At 44.5% G+C, this 24,125-nt stretch overlaps 1 protein-coding gene across 2 annotated transcripts in view; it reads left to right on the top strand.

The window, feature by feature from the left end:
• The window catches only part of PATJ (PATJ crumbs cell polarity complex component), a 290,169-nt gene that overhangs the window by 107,143 nt on the left and 158,901 nt on the right, over window positions 1–24,125 (top strand). For both annotated transcript variants that reach the window (XM_080921989.1, XM_080921990.1), the window contains 6 exons: window positions 3,024–3,198; window positions 8,059–8,130; window positions 10,058–10,235; window positions 12,965–13,075; window positions 18,074–18,151; window positions 22,121–22,220. In XM_080921989.1, the coding sequence (XP_080778115.1) occupies window positions 3,024–3,198; window positions 8,059–8,130; window positions 10,058–10,235; window positions 12,965–13,075; window positions 18,074–18,151; window positions 22,121–22,220 (714 nt within the window). The remainder of the gene's footprint in view (window positions 1–3,023; window positions 3,199–8,058; window positions 8,131–10,057; window positions 10,236–12,964; window positions 13,076–18,073; window positions 18,152–22,120; window positions 22,221–24,125) is intronic.

Raw genomic sequence — 24,125 nt, 5'->3', positions numbered from 1 at the left:
GAGTCTGAGGTTACCCTGGGCTGCACAGTGAGACTCTCTCAAACAAGATGAAAGAGTAGGGACTAATTTAAGAGACTGGGCTGGTGACTCAGCACACACAAGAGCCTGAGCTAAAATCTCCAACATCTGTGTAAAAAGCTGGGCACACGTGCTTGCAATCCCAGCACTGAGAGGTGGGTTGGGCTGATCCTGAGTGCCCCTGGCCGGCCAGCCTAACTGGTGAATTTCCGGTTCTGGGAGACACCCTGACAAATAGGCAGAAAGTGGTAGAGGAAGAGTGTGCACCCATGCACACCTCTGCACACTTGTGTGCACCACCAAGAAGTGCATTAAAAGCAGAGCTTGGCCTAACAAAGGTAGACTTTGAAATAAATTATGGTAATTTGTGCTCTTTAGTGGCCAGGTATACAAAATTGGGTCAGCAAGATGGCCGAGCAGGTGAAGGCTGCAAAGGCTGATGACCTGTGACCTCAGAACAAGTCTTACAGGTAGTCTTCTGACCTACACATGCCCTGTGGCATGTGTGCACCCCCTTGCCTGTGCTCCTACAAAGTAAAAATTAGCAAAATCTTTAACTGGAATTTCCCCTTTCATAAAATGTAAACAATAATGTCCTTTCTTACAATTATCCATGAAAATAGAATGTGTCAAATATGTAAGATGTAGAGGAACTCTGCTGTTTCTAAGCCCTTCAAATTGTAAGAATTGTTACTTGTTGTTCAATGGGGTCGTTTTGTTTAAATGAATGAATTCTAGAGTACCCATGGCCAGAATAGCTTGGAGCAAGAAAGGAAAACTTTGCAGTAAGACTAGAAAACATAAGGGAGTTCTTTTGATGAATTAATGCTAGTGATAAAGTGCCTAGTTTAGTTAACTTGTTTGTTTTCCCTGAGAACTACCTGAAATATAACCTTCCTCCTGGTGGCCCCATCCTCATCCTCATTTCCATCCCCATCCTCATCCCCATTCCTATTCCCATCCCCATCCCCATCCTCATCCCTGTCCCCATCCCCATCCCTGTCCCCATCCCCATCCTCATCCCTGTCCCCATTCCCATCCTCATCCCTGTCCCCATTCCCATCCTCATCGTCCCCATCCCCATCCTCATCCCCATCCTCATTCTCATCCCCATCCTCATCCTCATCTCCATCCCCATCCTCATCCTCATCTCCATCCCCATCCCCATCCCCATCCTCATCCCCATCCCCATCCTCATCCTCATCCCCATCCTCATCCCCATCCCCATCCTCATCCCCATCCTCATCCCCATCCTCGTCCTCATCCCCATCCTCATCCTCATCTCCATCCCCATTCCCATCCCCATCCCCATCCTCATCCCCATCCTCATCCCCATCCCCATCCCCATCCTCATCCCCATCCCCATCCTCGTCCTCATCCCCATCCTCATCCTCATCTCCATCCCCATCCTCATCCCCATCCCCATCCTCATCTCCGTCCTCATCCTCATCCTCATCCCCATCCTCATCCCCATCCTCATCCTCATCCTCATCCCCATCCTCATCCTCATCCCCATCCTCATCCCCATCCTCATCCTCATCCCCATCCTCATCCTCATCCTCATCCTCATCCCCATCCTCATCCCCATCCTCATCCCCATCCTCATCCCCATCCTCATCCCCATCCTCATCCTCATCCTCATCCCCATCCTCATCCTCATCCCTGTCCCCATCCCCATCCCCATTCCCATCCTCATCCCCATCCCCATCCTCATCCCCGTCCTCATCCTCATCCCCATCCTCATCCCCATCCTCGTCCTCATCCCCATCCTCATCCTCATCTCCATCCCCATCCCCATCCCCATCCCCATCCTCATCCCCATCCTCATCCCCATCCCCATCCCCATCCTCATCCCCATCCCCATCCTCGTCCTCATCCCCATCCTCATCCTCATCTCCATCCCCATCCTCATCCCCATCCCCATCCTCATCCCCGTCCTCATCCTCATCCTCATCCCCATCCTCATCCCCATCCTCATCCTCATCCTCATCCCCATCCTCATCCCCATCCTCATCCCCATCCTCATCCTCATCCCCATCCTCATCCCCATCCTCATCCCCATCCTCATCCCCATCCTCATCCCCATCCTCATCCTCATCCTCATCCCCATCCCCATCCTCATCCCCATCTCCATCCTCATCCCCATCCTCATCCCCATCCTCATCCCCATCCTCATCCCCATCCCCATCCCCATCCCCATCCTCATCCCCATCCCCATCCTCATCCCCATCCCCATCCCCATCCTTATCCCCATCCTCATCCCCATCCCCATCCCCATCCTCATCCCCATCCCCATCCTCATCCTCATCCCCATCCTCATCCCCATCCTCATCCTCATCCCTATCTCCATCCTCATCCCCATCCTCATCCTCATCCTCATCCCCATCCTCATCCCCATCCTCATCCTCATCCCCATCCTCATCCCCATCCTCATCCCCATCCTCATCCCCATCCTCATCCCCATCCTCATCCCCATCCTCATCCTCATCCTCATCCTCATCCCCATCCCCATCCTCATCCCCATCTCCATCCTCATCCCCATCCTCATCCCCATCCTCATCCCCATCCTCATCCCCATCCCCATCCCCATCCCCATCCTCATCCCCATCCCCATCCTCATCCCCATCCCCATCCTTATCCCCATCCTCATCCCCATCCTCATCCCCATCCTCATCCCCATCCCCATCCTCATCCTCATCCCCATCCTCATCCCCATCCTCATCCTCATCCCTATCTCCATCCTCATCCCCATCCTCATCCCATCCTCATCCTCATCCTCATCCCCATCCCCATCCTCATCCCCATCCTCATCCCCATCCCCATCCCCATCCTCATCCTAGCTCTGCTTTCCAGTGGTGCTTCCTGCCACCTGGCGTTAAGTCTTTGCCATACAACACACTTTACTGTCAGCTGCCTCCTTGTGGAAGGCTGGTACCTAGAGTGGACACCCTTTAACAACATGTTGAATCACGACTGTATCTTCTGTTCCCATCTGGATTCTTCAGACGTGATGATTCCAAGTGACTTGCAAGGTCCTGGCATGCTGGTCGATCTTCCAGCTGTCGCCCAAAGAAGAGAGCAGGAAGATTTGCCTCTGTACCGACTCCCCAGTGCCCGGGTTGTCACCAAGCCTTCATCACACCTGGGAATGGTGTCTTCACGACATGCAAATGCTGCATGGTATGGTGTCCTTCCTCTGACTTTTCATTTTATTTCTTCCTTTAAAAAGTTGTTTTTAAGTTATATAAAGTAGTGTATTTAGTGTTTCTTATTATTAACTTGTCATATAAAGTATATTTTGTGTCCTATTCTCACATGTATGATGTTGTCCTTTATTCTAACTTATACCCCACCCCCACCCCCATGCCAACATTCCCCTGCTTTCCCTGTCCACTGTGGTTTGGCTTTTATTTCTAAAAAATGTACAAGTTTAGTGATGCATTTAGAAAGTGTAGAAAGATACCATGACTAAATCTATTAATTACTATTAAAAATCTCCATTGTATTTAAAATGAGGTCACACATAGAGTTTCATTTTTTATTTACAAAATGGATTGCACACAGCATTTGCTTAGAGAGTGGGATGTAATTTGGTTTCTGTTTACTGTCCAGCAAGTGGGTGTGAGGACAAAAGACTATGTAGATACAGCCTCAGCATCCGTAGGGAATGCTGTACTGACACTTTAGAAGACTCATGGCTCTGGAGTAGGAAGTTAGATAGGAGGACATTAATGTTTTGATAAAGGCCTATAAACAGATTGGCAAGTTATCAGGTTATCTGGGGACATGTTGAGGATTAAAATATTTCTAAATCAGCAGAGTAAGTGAACTCCATTGGAGGTAGGGATCAGGGAGTGAGGTGTGTTCTGACAGGTGTCACGGAGAACGTGGTCTAGTATAGTCGATGTAGGGATCAGGGAGTGAGGTGTGTTCTGACAGGTGTCACGGAGAACGTGGTCTAGTATAGTCGGAGCTCCTGGATTATCTGTGGAAACTCAGCAGTAAGGAGATGGGGTGCCTTCTGTTTCCTTCCACAAGTGCTGCTCCAGGCCTGGCCTGAGAGGAAGGGGAGGTGGGGCGGACACAGCAGGTGTAAGGAAAGTGTTGACTGTAAGCCTGGGGAGCTGCAGAAAGGCAGCAGTAGGCCAGCGCCAGCCTTCTGTGAGGCTTCCTAAAGATGGCAGCTTTCATTCGCCTGTTTTCCTGTTGGGTAGAAATCACAGCTGAGAGTGGGAGAGAAAGGCCAGAGTTGGACATGGCAGGTTCTGGGTGATGTTGAGAATCCTGCCCATGTACAGAGGCTGGCCCAGTGCACATTGCCTAGAAGACTAAGGTAAGGAGGACACACACACACACACACACACACATACACATACACATGCACACACACAGGCACACACACATACACGCACACACTAGTGACATTATGCCATTGGCAGGAAGCTGGATGCAATTTGAGTTATTAAATGAAACAAGAAGCAAGTAATTGTCAGGAAGATGATATATATATATATATATATATATATATATATATATATATATATATATATATGTATGTATATATATATTAACCACTCCATTCCTTTGCATCTCAAATGATATCCCACTTCTCAGGTACTCCCTCCACCAGCCCCCCATGGCAGTATGAAAGTCTTCCCCACTCACCCACACCCTCTGGCCCCACCGCTCCAGCACCCCCCTACACTGGGGCATCAAACCTCCCTGGGACCAAGGGCCTCCCCCCCCCATGCTGTCAGGCAAGGCCACCCTCTGCTACAGATATATCTGGAGCCATGGTCCCTCCAGGTACACTCCTGGAGCCATGGGTTCCTCCAGGTGCACTCCTTGGTTGGTGGTTTAGATTCTGGGAGAACGGGGTGGTCAGGCCAGCCTGTGTTCTTCTTGTGGGGTTGCAATCCCCCTCCTCTCCTCCATTCCTTCAGCCAGCTCCCCACCAGGTTTCCTGGAGCTCCGTCTGATGGTGGCAATGCATCCACATCTGTGGGTGCCATGCCTATCTGCTGGAGGCGGTCTCTACAGGGTCTGTCTTCCCCCTTCTCTGTTCATTTAGGCTAAAGTATCCCAGTTGGGTCCTGAGAGCCTCACGTTTCCCTGGTGTCTGGGACCCTCTGGTGGCTGTGCCACATCTCTTCCAGAATCTGAAGCTATCACCCTTCTTTCTTCCCCTTCTTTCTCCCTGCCTGGTCCCCTCTCCTTCCACCTCCCACCGTTGTCCTGTTTCCCCCTCGGTGCAGGACTTTATATTTTATATTGATACATAAAATCGTATATATCACTCACTTGAAAGCAAAAGTGGAGTGGTGTAGAGAAACAAGTAGTCCTGACCAGAGGGGTGAGGAAGGGAACCAGATCTTACAACACCTTTCATATCAAATATATGGAATTAAATCCTTTTAAAATGAGAAGCAGACTGACAGGATGGTAGCAGGTGAAAGGGATGTGCCACCAGACACTTGAATTCAGTACTGGGACTCACATGCCAGAGGAGAGACAGCTCTTCCTCGGATCATGTGATGCTCATACATGTGCCGTGGCCTCTCCAACAAATGGTGCTAGGGAACCGGCATCAATCTATAAGTGACAAAATGAAACTCAATCCTTATTTATCCTGCACCATAGACACATCAAAAACCGTGATGTAAAACCAAAAACTCTATTAAACGGCAGAACTGTACAAGGTGCAGGCAAAGGCAGGGGCTGTTTGCAAAGGGCCCTGGCAGCAAAGGTAAATGCTAGCAACTCAGATGGTACTGCATGAGATTGGAAATCTGCTCAGAAGAGGAAGTGTGCAGCAGAGAGAGGAGGCAGCAAGGAAGGGAGGTTAGCAAATGGGCTCATGGACTGACTGTATGTTTCTCAATGGAAGAGGCTATTCAATATCACTCAAAAATATTCTTTACCATGAGGCAATTTTAAAGTAAAATGACATTGAAAGTCTATCTCCTCCCACTCAGCATGTCTATCATGAAGAAAATGAAAATGCTGGTGACGATGTGGGAAAAGAGGGACCCTTGTACACTGTGATGGGAATAATCCAGTCTTCTGGAAATCACTGTCGAGGTTTGAGAAAACTCGTAATCAGATTAGAGTATGTTTCGGCTCATGTGAATGTTTCCTGTTCCGAGAGAGCATGCCACAGAGATGTCTGCACGGCCGTGTTCTCTACCGCACTCTCTGCGGCAGCTAAGTTATAGAACTAGCTAGGATGCGGTGCCAGGGCACCGGGTAAGGGAAACTTGCCACAAATTCACAGTGGATCTTCTTCATCGTAAATAATGACATTGTGACATTTGCAGGAATGGATACAGTACAAGTCGTTGTGCTAAGTGACATGGGCTGTACTCAGAAAGATGATGAACACCGAGAGAGAGAGAGAGAGAGAGAGAGAGAGAGAGAGAGAGAGAGAGAGAGAGAGAGAGAGAGAGAATGAGTGTGTACGTGCGTGCACAGGGGTGGGGGGGGCACCAAGAGGATGCCAGGGAGCATGACAGGGTGGTAAATAAGAGGAAGTTGAATGACCTGTGACACCGTTGCTATGAAGCCCACCACTGTGTATGATGACTAGAAAATATTAGTGAAAACAAGATAGTTTAAAAATCTCCTCAGTGTTTGAAATAGATTTGAGCAAATTTATATCTCAATGTGTACAGCAAAACTATTTGGCTTTTGCTGATGGATTCTAACTCAGGTGAAGTGGTGTATACATTCACCTTGGTCAAGTGGCTTTGTTCAACTTTACAGTCTTCTGACTTTCTAAAACTCAGTTCAGATAACCTTCAGAAGCTTCAGACTTCATTTTCTATGAATTAATCTTATTAAAGCAAGTGTCCACCGCTCCTTGAAGAGTCCTACCAGCTGCTAAAATGTCCTGCACTCCTCTGGGAGAAGAGCCCCTGTGTTCCATCCTTAGCCAGGAAAAGCAGATCTTGTCATGTGTTACACACCATCGTACCCCCTCCCTTCTGAGAAGCTGTGAGTCACTGTTAGCAGCCTCACACGCCAACTTGACACACACCTAGAGTCACCAAAGGACAGAGAAGCACAGTTGAGTGACACTGCTCTGTGGCCGTGCCTGTGGGCATTTTCCTGATTGATAATCGTAGAGCCTAGTCCACTGTGGCTTTTAACGTCTCTGCTTCAGTTCCTGCTTTGGCTTCCCTAGATGATGGGACCCTAAGCTCTGAAATAAAAGAGAGCCTTTCCTCTCCAAATTGCCTTTGGTTGTTTCCTGTAACAACAGTATGTATATGACCCATTTACACTGTCACAGGAATTATATCCCTTAGCTCAAAAAACAAAACAAAACAAAAAACCCCAAAAATACCCCCCAAGAAAACCAAAAAAAAAAAAAAACCCCGAAATCAAAGAAAGAAAACTCTCACAAATACAATTAAATTTCCCTAATTTAAACAGTGAACACTAAGAGTTTTCCACATTTATTTGTTTTGCTGTCTGTTGCTGTGACAAATACCGTGACTAAAAGCTGTCACATTACTGTCCAACTAGTGCTTTCTGTCAGCCAGCACTTTTTTGTTATCCAGTTCAGCAAGTTGATCTAAGCAGAGGGAAAAATAAAGCAGTTGGGTGAGCTGGTCAGTCAGTACAGGGTTTAGGAAACATTCCAAGCCAGGCCTCGGCACTCATACCTGATCGAGTACGAGGCCAGACAGGGCACAAAGGCTGGTGCATCTTCAGTGCCAGCCTGGGTTACAACATGAGACTCTTTATAGAATAACAGAAAAATGTTATGTATGGACGCAGGTGCAGATGTGAAACAGGACAAATTAAAGGCAGTCTTTTTGAAAGAGTCTCCTGTTTTAGGGGTTTTCAATCATTCTGACGTCCTGGAGACATGGTTGGTTGCTGCACTGACTGTTAATGCCGGGAATGCTCTCTCTGTTTATTTATTGATATGAATTCTTTAAAAGTTTAGAAGTTACTTGTTTACCTTTAGATCATGCAATCTTGAATTTTCCAAGAACTTTTAAGAACAAGAGTGGTTTGTGTTTCCCCTTCTAGTGAATTACCCGAGAGAGAGGAAGGTGAAGGAGAGGAAACACCGAACTTCAGCCACTGGGGTCCACCAAGAGTGTAAGTGTATGCTGTTCCTGTCCCCAGTGCAAGCACACCCTCGTTCCTCAACTTTTTAGTGTGCTGGCAGATTGACACAAGATAGAGTCATCTGAAAGGAGGGAACCTCAATTGGGAAAATGCCTCCATAAGAGTCAGCTGTAAAGCATTTTTTAAAATTAGTCGTTGAGGCGGGAGGACCCCACCCATTGTGGGTGGTGCCATCCTTGTGCTGGTGCTCCTTAGTTCTGTTAGAAAGCAGACTGAGGGGCTGGAGAGATGGCTTAGTGGTTAAGAGCACTGACTGCTCTTCCAGAGGTCCTGAGTTCAAATCCCAGCAACCACATGGTGGCTCATATCCATCTGATACCTTCTTCTGGAGTGTCTGAAGATAGCTACACTGTATATTACATATAATATATACATCTTTTTTAAAAAAACAGGCTGAGCAAGCCATGGAGAGCAAACCAGTAAGCTTTCTGTAGCCTCTGCATCAGCTCCTACCGCCGTATTTCTGCCCTGGTTGAGTTCCTGTCCTGATTTCCTTCAGTGATGAAAAGGGCTATGGAAGTGAATGCCAAATAAACCTTTTCCTTCCCAACTTCTTTCCGCCTGGCATTTCATCCTAGCAATAGAATCCCTGAGTAAGACATTGACTGAGTAAGACACTTAAGTCACTATAATTGATAAAATAAGCAATCATCTGTGCTGACTTTCAGTGTCTTCTTGTCCTGTCTAAAGCCTGTTAGCCGACATTAAACCCTTTGATGCTGTCTCAGAAAGCAGCTTACAGATGTCCCTCCCTGTGAGAGTAGTAACTGAGGGTAGCCATGCTTTATCCTGCACCGGTACCAGTGAGGTCGTGTGGCTGTGAGTGCCGTGTGCCTACAGGTGCAGAAACTCCAGTGACGCTTCCCTTTCCCTCTCCCTGGTGGACAGAATGCTGTGTCTGTCTGGGTGGGGCTTGCAGAGTGAGCTCATCCTCTCTTGCATGTGTTTGCCCGCAGAGGTGCTTGTCAGACCACCGGAGTCTTGTGATTATTGAAGTTCTTCGGTCGCTCCTCTCCCAGATTTTATGCTGTGTCAATTCGAGTACCTCCACCATTAGGCCTATCATCAGCTCCCACTTCTGAGTTTTGTCTCACAGACTCTGAGGACATATTTTATGAGTAGTTTTTAAATTGAGTTGACTAATGGTCATGTCTCTCTAGTTAAAGCAAAATTTATATAGGAGCAAACTTTCTTTCATATTCTTTTTTTTTTAACTCAAAAGCAAATGTTTGTCCAGATATGTGTATGAGGATATCAGACATGTGCCTGTAATCCTGGCATGTGAGAATCTGAAACAAGAATTCCAATTTAGACCCTCCTAGTTATCCAGTGAGAACCTAGCTCAAAAAACAAGGAATCTGTAAGTAAACAAACAGAAACAATGGTGTGAAAGTAGAAAGCAGATAAAGGTGGTGTTCTGCAAAGAACCTCACACGTAAACCTTCTCACTGGGAGAGTAGTGAAAGCAATGGGAAGTTCATTCTCCTCTGAAAAGCTGGGGCTTCATTACAATGAATGTGTGCTTTCTTGGGTCTTCACCTTTGTTCTCTCAGAGTCTCTTCGGACATTGCTCATGAATGAAGTGCTGTCTGATCGTTTTATATTAAGTATAAATGAAATGTCTGATCATTTCACATTGTCTTAGCAAACTCATCTTCGAATCTCAAGAGTTCTTATTTGAGAGATCTACCTTTTCAAACTTTCAACTTTTAAATGTCATAATCTTGATAATATCTTACAACTTCGGAGCTAGCCCTGTTTATACACCATCTCTAAAGTGCATTAAGAGGTTTTCATAAAGCACTAGCCACAGGTCGTGCCATAGACAGCACCTGCTGTGACACTGCAGCAGATGGCATTACCTTATGCTTGATTATGTTTCGTTGTCTCTTTATAGTGTTGAAATTGTTAGAGAACCTAATGTGTCTCTTGGCATCAGCATTGTTGGTGGACAAACAGTTATAAAACGCCTCAAGAATGGAGAGGAACTCAAGGGCATATTCATCAAACAAGTGTTAGAAGACAGTCCTGCAGGAAAGACCAATGCCCTTAAAACTGGGGATAAAATACTTGAGGTGAGTGGGGTGAAACAATGTTTTACTGGAAACATTTGAAGCAGTAAAAGGATCATGTAGGCTAGCTTGATGTTTAGTCTAATTGTATGGCATTGGTAGCGTCCATTTGTTTGTATATCTGATGCACACTACATGAGCTTCTCTAGCTTGTAAGGATAGAGCAAATAAAATGATATGACAAGAACCCCAGCTGATTGAAGGCAGGAACCCCAGCTGATTGAAGGCAGGAACCCCAGCTGATTGAAGGCAGGAACCCCAGCTGATTGAAGGCAGGAACCCCAGCTGATTGAAGGCAGGAACCCCAGCTGATTGAAGGCAGGAACCCCAGCTGATTGAAGGCAGGAACCCCAGCTGATTGAAGGCAGGATCCCCAGCTGATTGAAGGCAGGAACCCCAGCTGATTGAAGGCAGGATCCCCAGCTGATTGATAGATTAAGCACAGTGCTTTGCGTAGAACAGGTAGACACCTGCTTCCCCAGAATCTTTAGCAAGTGCTTGTAGCTTGTCTACAGAAGGGTCACCTTGAAAGGGGAAACCATGGTTCGCATGTTTTCAGTTTTATGAGAGACAGCCTTACTTATTTCTATGATTTATTTATTACTCATTATTTATACGTGAGTGAGTACTGCATGAATTATGTGTGTCATGTGCATACAGGAGACTGCAGAGGCCAGAAAAGGCTTTAAACACTCTGGCACCTTTGAGCTGCAGGTGGTTGTGAGCTGCCATGTAGTTGCTGGGAACTGAACCCAGGTCTGTGGCAGGAGCAGCAAATGCTCATAACTGTTAAGATGTCTCTCCTGCCCTGGGAGTTAAAATGTAAATGCACATGAAAAAACTAAATGTGCTCTGAGGTCTGAGTGGATATTGGACTTGTTGAATGATTCTAGAATAGATATCTCTAGTTCTATGTAGCCCAGGTTTGCCATGAACCTGTTTAGACCCGAGGCTGGCTGTAACCTCCCATTCTCCCCACCTTTATCTCCTGCCAAAACTACAGGTGTCTCTCTCCATATCCAGTGTACAATTGCCAAATGCAAGCAGGTCTTTATTTGTCTGGAATATGTGTAAATGTATTTGCCTGGGTTTTATGCTAAGTCCATTTTTTAAATTTGAAAAGAGCTTTCAAACTATTTTCAGGATTGACTGAACTATTTTATAGCCCTAATGATCCAGATTGTCCACATTATCAGTACAGAGGCGGTGTTGTCAGTCTGGCATTCTAACGGGTGTGCGGTGATACCGAGCTGTGATTTTAGTGTTTCTGTGTGTTTCTGTGTGCTAATTCCTCTCTGGTGCAGAGTCTGAGCATGCACTCCACATGCTGTCAGGTGGCCTGTTGCTTTACCTTCTAAAAGTTAGAATTTGGAATTTGGGGGTCAAAAAGATAAATCAGGACTTCAGAGCCCTTACTTCTGTTCCACAGGACCTGATATGTTCCCCGCTGCTTCCTCAGGCTACCCACACTGCATCCGGTTCTTGCTGCAGGGAATCCGATGCTCTCTTGTGATCTCTTTGAATATCAGTACATATGTGACATCTACATACAGACACAGAAATAATCAAGCCTTTAAGTAAATACAGGGATTTCCCCCTTACTTGCTGGCTATTTCAGGCCCACAGTGGGGCTGAGAGTTAGTTTTACCCTGCTGTTGAGTCAGGTGTATTGAGTCCTTTGTTTCTGCTTCCTGTGATTCCTGCTCTAAGGCTTTTATTTGGTTTGTTTTTACTCAAAGCAGTGATGAGTTCTGCCTGTCTTGTAAACAGATACCTTTAAGCAATGCTAAGAAAGATGTAGATACATAAGAAGAACTCTTTGAGAAGTTAGGGTTTATTCCTCAGAACTATAAGAAACTTCATCCATGTGAGTGCAGGTTCCTGCATTTGAATTCTAAAGCCGAGAGGAGCCAGACTTGTGGAGGAATGTCAGCTTTCCATTTGTCTTGGCATCTCTGCACGAAGGGAACATCTGCATCCATCCTGTGGTTCTGTTCTTCATCCCCTTGAAGCAACGCGCTCACCACCCCGCTGACTAAAACCCACCCTAACAATTAAGGCATTGCTATTTGGATCTGAAAGCCTGTCCTTTTCAAGACTGGGTATGCTAGTAAGTTAGCTCCCTGACTTTCCAGATAGAGAAGCCTTCATCTGAAAGTTACAAGTGCTTTTAGTAAAAGAACCTGTGTGTGTTTGGACAGTTCTGTTAGCATAAATTGCAAAATAGTTTCTGGATTGTGATAATAGATTAAGAAACTGAGTTTAATGGAGAGACTGTAAAAGTCCAGAAAAGTTCCTCATTCCACTCTGAGGCGTGTTTCTGTTACATGGATCCATGTGCTGTTGTGTAGAGACCTTAGAATGGAGCTGTGCCAGCTTCCAGTTCAGGTCCTTATATGAAAGTGGGACAGCTCTGCTATTACGTAACTGACGTGGGACTGCTGTAAGGTAACTGACGTGGGACAGCTCTAACGTAACTGACGTGGGACAGCTCTAACGTAACTAACGTGGGACTGCTGTAACGTAACTGGTCTCTTTGATGTCCCTCTCCAGTTGTTCATGAAACACTGGAACATTGCATATGTCAGTTGCTCTCACTTCCTGGCTGTTGTCACACATAGTTGTGTTAGTTCCTGGCTTTTCTCACACATAGGATGATACACACGAACTTGAGCTAGCTTTGTCCACAATTTGGTGCATTTCTAATCAGAAGTCTGCCTTGTGTGGTTTAGGTGTCTGGTGTAGACCTGCAAAATGCCTCACATGCAGAAGCCGTGGAGGCAATCAAGAGTGCGGGAAACCCTGTGGTGTTCGTGGTACAGAGCCTGTCATCCACCCCAAGGGTGAGTTCCACGTCTCACTTCAACATGAGTATTCTCTTCACCCCTGCTAACAATGCCTCCCCGTCGTGGTTGCTTGGCTTTACTTGTAAACGTACTAATGAGCTCCTTACAGATTCAGCTTTTCCCATCACGTCTGTTTTTTCAGCCCAATTTGGATGTACTGGCTAAAATTGAATCATGACCCTTCACGTTGGCTTAAACAAGTCTGAGAATCACAGTGTCCTGTTTCTGTCCCCTCCCTGCCTGCTTCCTGGTTGTGCTCACACAGTGACACACTTCTTCACTTCTCTCAGTTCCTTCAAAGCTAAAAAAGGTCAAGAATGAAAGCTGTGTGGAGAAGCCGACAGGTCTTGTGCATGTTTGAGTCATGTAAATACAGATATGTTGTCAGTGTGATGCTGTTGTATGGTAGGCCTATGTATGTCCATAGCCTTAAATCCTACAAATGGAAGTAATATGTACTTCTGAACTTAGAACTACGTAATGAACATGTTTGTGTCTTAGTAATGTGGTCAGTCCTTCAGGAATACAGAAGCTAATACTTGTGTGGAAAACAAGTGTGTCTCAGGATGTCCCAGCACCCCGGTCTGATGCAAGAGAGCACGTTCTGCATGTGGGGTGCAGCCATAGCCACAGTGGGCAGCTCTGCGGGTGAGCCTTTCTTTCTAAGAGTGTTTCTTACCCCAGCAAGACTGAGAGAGTGAACTACATAAAATCCCTGCAGACTTACATGATTTGAGATCCAATTAGACTCTTTGGAGTCCACCTTTTAGACTGTATTTTATTACACAGAAAATGGAGTGGTGGCTGTGCTTTTCTTCCTAGAACTGCATTCAATAGGAAATTTACTTAGACTGTTCTGTGCCAAATGGCACTTACAAAGAAACAACTGTGAGAGAAAATGAGTCAACAGGACGTACTCTGCTGCCAGCCTTAAGTGCCCTGTTGACAATATTTGGAACACTTGATAGTGTTGTTGGTTGTGTCACCTAAAGATGTCAAGCCTCTAGTAGCTTTGCTAGTGAGCTGAGTTACAAGGCTTTTTATGGAGACAGGAACTCAGCCGTGAAGGCAGTAGCCTCTCCTCTCAGCCTCTGGCCTCCAGCCATGGGTGTGTGCTGACCGGTGGTGTTAGGCTTGCCTGTTCCATTTTTAATCTGGTTGAGCTCAGAATAACTCCCAATCCAATGACGAATCAAGTTTCATGCCTTTGCTAAGGGGGTTTGGATTAATTACTGCCACAAGTCCTCAGGACAGCATGTGGCAGATGTAGACAGTGCCTTCATCTTCCTTTCTCTAGTTTGCAATGACCATAGAACATTGGGCTTCACGCATGGCAGGCACTGTACCTCTGAGCTGCACTCCTCCCCTTCCAAAGTTAATTGCATTTAATTAATTCCCAGTGTTAGGGATCAAGCCCAGAGTCTCTCACATGCTAGGCAAGCACCCTCCCCGTGACCTTCCATCCTCAGCCCCTATTTTATTTGAAACAAAGTCTTACTGAGTTGTCCAGTCTGCGTTTAAATTCCTGATTCTCTTACTCCCCAGTAGCTTGGCTGCAGGTGTGCGCCACCTTGCCCAGCTGTCTTAAACGTTTTTGACCAGTTTACATTCAGTTCTGAACTTTCTTCAAAACCCTAAAGGAAGTCATTTCTGATGTTGGGACACTCTAACGACTAATGTGTAAAAGTGTTTTCATGCTGGAAAACTTGCCATCAGCCTCATGAGCCACATGATGTTCATGAGCCACAGCAGAGCTAGTGCGCACGCCTTCCTGGGCTTCTGATTCTCGGAGTTACAGCACTTACCTTACTTAGCAGCGCTCGTTTGCCAGCAGAGCCTACAGTTTATACTGCGTTTCTCTTCAGAAAGTTTCTACACCAAGATCATTTTTTCCATATAATAACATAAATACTTTCAATGATAGAATTGTTTGTATTTTTTATACCCCCAACCCTGCTTCCAATAATAACAAAGCCCTTTCACAGTTGAACCTATTTCCTCAGCCATACCTTAAGCATCATTAAGATTTAAAATTGAGTGTCATTTTTCTCTAAGCACTTATGAATACTTCTATGTACTAGACCCACTTAATTCCCCCGGAAGCCGTGTACTGTGCTGTTTCCTTTTCCCAGCACCATGGCTGTAGTTTCTTATCACATGGCTTTGGAATGGTCCCTTCCTTCCCTCCATGCACATTTTCCATGTTAACCATGTACATTTATTTTTCACTGTTCCGTGACATGCCTGATCTCTTATTTTCCTATCAGGAGTAGTGCTGTTGTGAGCATTTACCAGTGCTTAGCATATACACAGGCATGTCTTTGGTCTTCAGAACGTAGGCATCATGAGAGGCAACTGTCACTGCTCATCTCTCAGCTTCTGCCCGCCTTTTCCCTCTGCCTGCTTTTGTCTTCGAAGGACGCAGAGCCCGGGTTGTCTTGGTTGTATTCTGACAGGAATTATCTGACTGTAGGCTACCACCTTGTCCTCCAGCAGATTGTTAATGTATGAGCACTGTGCACCTAAGAGAAGCTCTGACTAGAGAGATGGCTCAGCTTCAGAGCATTCGCTAGTCTTGCAGAGGACCCAGGTTTGGTTCCCAGTACCCATGTTAGCTGCTCCAGGGGACCTGACATCCTCTTAGCCTTTGAGGGTACACACACGCACAGCAAAGCCTGTTGAAGAACTTAGTACAGTTGTTTTATTGAAGTAAAACATTCTGAGACCTTACTAATTCTGAATTACTTTATTTAATATAGTAAAAGTGGATGAAATTTCATCTTAAATTGCATTTAGTTCAAAATGTTTTTTATATTCCTTTAATTTTTTGTAAAGGATTTTTTCCTACCTTCAAGTCAGCCATCAGATTTTATGCCATAATTATTTGTGTTAGCAATTTGAAGAATCTCACAACAGTTACTAGTAGTTATTCAATATCTCAATGACTAGAAAAGAACATGACTGTAAATACTATATTTTCCTAAGATGTTTCATAGATAACATTACAAAGAGACATTATTTGGGAAATTGCAGCCACATGCCAGAGGCAACAGCAGCAGAGGGAGAGCCAGGAGACAAGCCACCTCCTGGGTGGACCTTTAGCAGAACATGATAGCTCGCTGAAGGCCAGCCTGGGCTACCCCGAGTTCTAAATAGCCCTGGAAGAATGAGTGAATTCCTAAATTTCTGTCTTGAAAAGCCATAAACCAAACAAAACTAAAATCCTGTGCTGTTAGCATCAATAAGAATTAAATTTGTTTTTATAAATTTAATGGAGCCGGAGAGATGGCTCAGTGGTTAAGAGTGCTGGTTACTCTTGCAGAAGACCCAGGTTTAGCTGCCTGTTTACTGTGATTCCAGGGGATCTGATGTCTTTCTGACCTCCACAGGAAGTAGGCACACATTTAGGGAGCAAATATACATGCAGGCAAAACACCCACACAACATAAGTAGATATTCAAATTATGAACTTGAACTTTATTCATTTATAAATTCTTAACTTACTGAATGCAACTAGGTATTTAAACCCTGTCTGCGTACTACAAAAATTAAAAAAAAACCACTCAATTTCTTCTTTCATTGAATAGAAGAAATAAATTCGTAATTTATCCTTCTGCTAACAGTAATATTGATATAATTAACAAGTCTATGAAATCTGCTAAATAACAGATTTCAGCTGGGAGTTCAGATTCTTACTGAGGTTTGGTCCTATTTGCTATGTATTGCAATTCTACATGGCCTACTAGTGACTTCTGATTACAACCTTTTGCCATGCAAATCTTTTTCCTTGATTTAAAACTATTGGTTAAGTAAAATTGACTACAGCCAGTTCCTGGAGGGAGTAGAGGTAGGTGGGTGTGGAATGACCTGGTTGGAGGAGGAGAGATGGGGTTGGAGGGACAAGGAAGACAGGAAACCACTTGAGGGAGAGGAGCTATGATCACTTGACCAGGAGAAACAGCAAGTATCTGGGGTGCACTGCTGGGGAGGCAGATTGCGGGGTGACCCCTCAGTAATTGTCAAAACCAAATAAAACAACCATAGCCTGACTCTCCTTTATTTGTAAGCTAGTCGGGGATAAGCTTAAATAGTTTGTATTTCGGGTTTCAAATGAATGAGCGCTTTTATATTCTAGTATCTAACAGATTACCACTAAAACTTCCTTTGCAGTACGAGATATTCAAATGACTGTATTCTAACTCTGTAGTGTTCTGTCTTCACCTTACACACAAATCTTTAATTCCTTTGTTTCTGTGACATACATGATTGTATAATGCATATCTTCTTTACTTACTTTAACTGATTGTCTCAAGATGAAGTCACCAGGTTTGTTAAGTCTTTACTATCTAAAAACACAGAAATAAAGGCTGCAGCTTGCTCACTGCCAAGCCTGGCATGAACAATGGCACAGACAGACAGACAGACAGACAGGAATGTATTAAATTGCAGGGCAGGGCAGCCCACTCCATTGCTCTCACCTGTTCTGGCCTGGGAAGATGATGAGTCTGAGACTAACCTAGACTACAAACAACTTCTAGACCTACCTGACCCACAGAGTGGGAAGTCACCTGCCCCACACTAACAACAACATCAGGATGGTGGAACAACTTCTAGACTTACCTGACCCACAGAGTGGGAAGTCACCTGCCCCACACTAACAGCAACATCAGGATGGTGGAATTTTTTTCCATCCCTCCATTCCTCCTGACCCTGGACATGGTCTCAGTGTGTATCTCTAGTTGTCCTGGACCTTGCTATGTAGACCAGGCTGGCCTCAAACTCATATTGTTTCTCCTGCCTCCACCTTTGGAATGCTGGATTAAAGGCATTTTCCATCTTTTGTTTTCATTTGCGACACGAGGCCACCCACTGTGCAGTCCAGGTTTCTGATTCCCCTGCTTCAGTTTCACTAGGGTGTGCACCGTCACAGAGAGTTTAGAAAGACTTTTGGGCTTACTCATTTTCCTGTCTTCCCTCCTTTCTTTGGTGGTATAGGTCATCCCAAGTGTGAATAACAAAGACAAAACACCTGCCCAGAGCCAGGACCAAAACACCCAAGAAAGGAGAGCTAAGGTAAGCCATGCCAGCCTCTGGCGAGGTTCTCATTTCTGTTTGCATAGCTGAGTGGTGGGTGAGTGTGCTGAGGTGTCCTGTGGGTTTTCACTGGGTGTGAGCTTGGTTCTTGACAGGATGAATCATGAACCATGTGAAGGTAACCTGGAAGCACAGTCAACCAAGGACATCTGTACCTCTTCCTGCTGGCCATTCCCAGGGCATGGTGCTCAAAGCTGGAAGTTTTCCTGTACACGGTGCTTTTCTCCTAAAAGATCCACATCAAAATTCACCTCTACTGGGAAAAAATGTTTTCATTATTAGTCAGAAGTTACCACCCATTTTGTTTTCTACATCTGTTCTCATAGAATTCATGGACCTAAAAATTATCTTAAGGTCTAGTGTTACGTAGGATGCGTCTTCATTTTTTACCCCATGAAAGAAATTGGCTCATTATTTTAAAGTAGGATTTATCGTACAGGCCCGTTGTGAAGTGAGGTTGACTTCTGAGCTGGTTCTTGATCAGCCCATCTATCCCAGCATGCTCTGCTCCTCGGTGCTGACACAGGCACTCAGTGCTGTGTCCTGGTGGAGTGGGGTCTTGTGTTTTCTTATTTCCTCCTCTGAGGTCTTTCACAGTTATGTCCATTTATTTCCATGTAAGTTTAGAGTCAGTTTGTCAATTTCCACACATGAACTTTGTGATGTTTTGGAGTTGGTTTGGGATGACAGCTTGTCATTCTCAAGTTGCAACCTTTTAGTTGCCTAACGTGCTTTTCTTTTATGAAATTGTTTTTGTTCAATAATGTTCATAACTAAGAAATATATAAACCTTTGATTTGCTCCTAGAAATACCACATTTTGCTGGTTAGACTTTCTCACTTCAGTTATAATCAGACTGCTGTTTGTACAGTACTATTGTTTTGGTGTCTGTTGAAAGAATTACCAGGGCACTTTGCTCTGTCAGTCTTGATTTGTGCTTTGGTTTGGTTTGCGTGCTTGCCTGTGCTGGTGTAGCCTAGGCTGTGTGTGAACTCACTGTGTGCAGTGGTTTGTGTGCTTGCCTGTGCTGGTGTAGCCTAGGCTGTGTGTGAACTCACTGTGTGCAGTGGTTTGTGTGCTTGCCTGTGCTGGTGTAGTCTAGGCTGTGTGTGAACCCACTGTGTGCAGTGGTTCTTTTGCTTGCCTGTGCTGGTGTAGCCTAGGCTGTGTGTGAACTCACTGTGTGCAGTGGTTTGTGTGCTTGCCTGTGCTGGTGTAGCCTAGGCTGTGTGTGAACTCACTGTGTGCAGTGGTTTGTGTGCTTGCCTGTGCTGGTGTAGCCTAGGCTGTGTGTGAACTCACTGGGTGCAGTGGTCCTGTCACTCCCGCCTTCATCTCCCAAGTGCCGAGATTACTTCTGCCCAGCACACCCACTTCTGACTCAGGGCTCTCAGGGATACAGAGAGTGAAGACCTGAGCTCAGGTCCCAGCACCATGTCTGACCACTCATAACTGCCTGTAACTTAAGCTCCGGAAGGACCCAAGCCTCCTGGTCTCCACAGGCTCCTGAACTTAATGCACATACACACCCCACCCCAACACACACACATATACATAGATGGTCAGATTCTTTCAAAGTTTCTAAGGTAATAAGTTTTTTGAAGAAGAAACTTTTAAAAATCACAAACCAGCAAGTCAAAATAATGTTCATTACTACTAGTTTCTAAACAGATTTTTTTTTAACTTTTTAAAAACCCAGATGATGGGGAAATTTATCAAAGTGTGTTCTAGCACAAAGTCAAGCAGGAAACTAGTATGCACCTTTTTATTACTTCTCAGTAGTGGACAGTGTATCCCCATAAAGCCATCTTAGAGGGGCTCATCATCATGATAAATGCCTGCCAGTATTGGGCATAAAACAAAACTCTATACATTACTGTTGCAGCTAAGTTATAACCCAAGTGAGCAACAGAACCCCAGACTTAACCTAGTGCAAAAAGCACGAACACAGAATTGGAAGTAAACTGCAGGAAACAGGAAAATGTGGTAGAGTTCTCACTCAGAATTGTGTCACGTAAGCTTCAGCAGCTCACAGAGCGCACATCTGAGGCGTCTCTGTTTAGTTAGTTCTGGAGGGTGTGTCTGCCTGAGCATCTCACTGGGACTTCCAGAACTGTCCGTAAAGGATAGTAAAAACAGTATGCATAACACTATGCAAAATGTGCAGGTGCCAAGTATTAATTAAACTCACCATTGAAGGGACAAGAGATGGTGAGAGTGCCTCAGGGGACAGAGTCAAGTAGTTAAAGTTCCAGTGTAGATAGAAAACCATTTCACGTCTTCCAGGACAAGAAAGCTGTAACAGAATTTACCTCTCTCCCGCACACAACCCGTATGCGCTGCTGTGGAGTGAGAACCACGTTTAGTAGTTAGGGTGGCACACGCTTGCGTCACCCGGAATTTGGGAGATGGAATGTAGGGTCAAGAGGTCAGCCTGAGCTATAGCACACTGGACGGAAGCCAAAGCTGCCACTCAGCGTGACTTGTTCTCTGTGTTTATGGGGCGGCCTTCTCCTGGCCGACTTCAACACCGAGAGCTCCAGTCTTCACTGGATGGCTTGGCCGTGTGCACTCCCTTCTTTAACGTGCAGCGGGACAGGGTCCCAGGGGACTGAGCTCGGTCCACACCTTAGTCCCAGAAGTTAATCAGAAAGAGGACATACTTACTGTGTTCTACTCTCAAGAGCGCTGACAGGATATAATTGAATTAGCTGGAATTCTTAGCTTTCAGTAGGATTTTTAGTCCCTGCCCTTGTTTGAACAGTCTGTGACACTGAATGGCCTGGGCCTAAGAAACGTACTGGTTATTGGGGGTGGGGGTTGTGATGTTTTTCCTTTCACTCACCAGTTTGGCTTAATTAAAGACAGCAGCTATCACAATCCCAGTTACTTCTTAGTGAATGTTTCTACATTTAACTTTATCACACTTGTGTTTTGATATTTTGTATTTCCCACACATATAATCACTGATTTCATTAGATGTACTCTCAAGATACGGATGTGTGTGCTTTTATGTGCTTTCTCTTCCAGAGCAATTTACTGCATGATTTATGTAGATGCCCAGTGTCCACGCAACAGAGATAATGCCCTACATTAGTGGTTTTGTCAGATAAAGCATAATTGAACTCACTTTATTGAAGTCCTGTAGGAAGACAAATTCCTGTCTAGTCATTTGGGTTTTTGTGAATGGTTGGGCATCTCAGCTCCTGCCTGCAGCCGCTGGCATCTCTGTAAAGTTTGCCATGTTTCAATTTTTCTTTCGTTCAAGAATGTGTCTTCGTTCTGTGAAGGTAATTTAACAATGGAGTTACTTTTTACTTTACTTATCTAATGAGAGTTACATAGTATGGTTCAAACTATGTTATTTGCTATATAAACTCAGAGCACCTTTATGCAGAAATAATTATTCATTATAACCACTTCTCTTTTAACATTAAATGAGTATCACTGTCTACAAATGATAGGAGAGCACTTTGCCATTTATAAAATTTGGTATTTCAGATTTTATAGGATAATCTGTAATTCTCATAATGAAAACCACCTGAATAATTGTAACGTTGATACATGGGGTTATTGTTACCTGTATGCTTATTTTAAAAACCCATGAGTTATTTTGTTACCAATGCAGAGGATTGAGTTTCATGGTAGAAGACAAATCTATGAATGTAGGAATGTTCGTGGCTCCTTTTCTTAAGGGAGCATAATATGATCTTCTGGGAAGAGCGGTGCGCTAAAAGCTATGCTTTTGAATTCTGTGGTGTATTGCTGAATTAATCATAAAATTACTTTTATAAAGGAAAAGGAGCTGGGGGAAATAAATTATATTTCTTTTACAACACTTTTGTTATGGTTGAAGACGCCTGCATCCAGACTATTTTCCGGTTGTTCTTGTCACTGAAGAGGATTGTATAAAAACAATTAACCCTTGTCTTGACGTTTTCCCTTCAGAGGCACAGAACAGCTCCACCTCCAATGAAGCTGCCCCCGCCTTACAGAGCTCCGTCTGCAGACGCTGAGGAAGGTGAAGAAGACTATGCCCTGGCCGACAGTGAGTTCCTTTGCGTTATTTAGGATAGATGCAGGGTTTATTAAATTATGCTGCCATAATTATTGTGAATCACAAATACAAGGCCACATCTCTAAAAAAATGTGCATGAGCAAGTATTAAAAATAAAGTTTTTTATATTTGAAACTCCTGTGGCTTTTATTTTCTAAGCTTTTCTATTTGAAATTATCAAAGCACACTTAAGAAAGCTACACCATATGATGCTTTAATTTTCCTAATTGATTGTGAAACAGAAATGCTGAGCCCTGAGTTTTAATATTGGGTTTTAACCCTAGCCACCTGATTTGGACATAGGTGCCAGTTCTGGATACTAACCTCTGGAGGAATGCTGACGCCACTGGCATCGCCACACAGGGAAATTTGTTTTATGATTTTATTTTGCAGTAGTTGAATCAGCTATACCTTTGGGCAGAGCTTTTCTAGGGTCCGTATTTAAAGCAGTCCCATTTCCTCTTGCATGTGCAGTATGTAGAGTTAAGCCTGGTTGCTATTTATGGAGTTTCTCCTGTGGGGTATGGAAGTGGTTTGAAAAGTAATTAGTGACAATGAGCTGTCTATGGACATTTTCAAGGGTGAATTTTGTGTCCTTTGAATTGTATATGTGCGTTACATCTTTCTTTAAAATTTTTTTCTCTTCAATACAGGAAGGTATTTTGATGTAAAAATGGAGAGTTGAAAGCAGGCTATGGCACCTTTGAGAATATGACCTTAAGTGTGGCTCTTCTCTAGCAGTGGTCGGTCAGAACCTCATGAGCTGAGAGTGAGGCCAGATAAAGGAACAGGTTTCCACAAGCCACATGGTGCATCACTAAAAGGCTGTGCTGTTCCCATTGCTATTTATGATGATTGAGCTCAGTTTGTTGTTTTTATAAGCGGGAATAAGTAGAAATGAAATATAAAGATCTAGCTGATAGTCAAGTTGACGACTCTGTGACTCTATATGTCCCTTTGTCTTGCTTCATTTTCAGAAGTTAATGAAGCTTGGTTAAGTGCTGTCTGCTGTGTAGAAATGTTAACAGCTATGAAATGAAGCACCAGCTCCTTTTCCTTGGTGGGGCACAGTACTGCAGTGCCACACCAGCCTCCTGTTTATTGTAGAGAGCCACGGGGGCTTGTGCTGATGGCTGAGCTCACACGCCTTCTCATACAGATGTTAAAACAGCTGCTTACGGTGCTTATTCTAATCTACTTGTGGCTCACTTTGTTTATCGACAAGGGGCTACTCTGCTTCATATGAGCAGAGAAACTGGAGCTCAGAGAAATTAAGGAGTATGCCCTATATTATATAGCTAATAAATAGTAGAAATGGGGTGTCCACACCGGCGCTGTGAAGAACCTCACTGCTGCATAAAATACCTACTGTCCAAACAAAGGTACAAAGTGATGTGAACTTCTCGCTCACAACACTTTCACGCTGTAAGATATGAGGGACAGCATCCTTGTCCCCAAGTCATATGTACTATACATCACAGGCACACAGCGGCGACAGCAATGGAGACACTGGTTCACATTAAATGTGGAAAGACTTGTCATTTCTTTCCACTACTGAAACTTTGATTTCATGGTTTCTCCAGCAAATTTACTTTCTAAGACTCTTCTCTCCGTTGGTTTGTCTGTGATGGTCTTCACTCTCAGTGTTTACCCCCTCGCACTTTACACACCGCTGACTTCACTGCTGACCTCCAGAAATGCCGAACAGCTCACACAGTATGCCTGCAACTAAGCCTCTGGCCTCCTGCGCTCTTTTTAAAATAGATCTCATAGGTTTTCTTTGTTCCGTAACCCTCACTAATTTAATTTAATATTTGGTTCATCTGCCTAAACTAAAAGTTCATCAGGTTGCTGTTTATCTCACTTTCTCTCCTAGTAAAATATATTTCATTTTGT

This window comes from Micromys minutus, assembly GCF_963924665.1.
Source record: "Micromys minutus genome assembly, chromosome: 9".
In the NCBI taxonomy this organism is placed as follows: Eukaryota; Metazoa; Chordata; class Mammalia; order Rodentia; family Muridae; genus Micromys; species Micromys minutus.
Note: the sequence above shows the minus strand (reverse complement) of the source record. Positions and strands in the feature narration are given on the sequence as shown.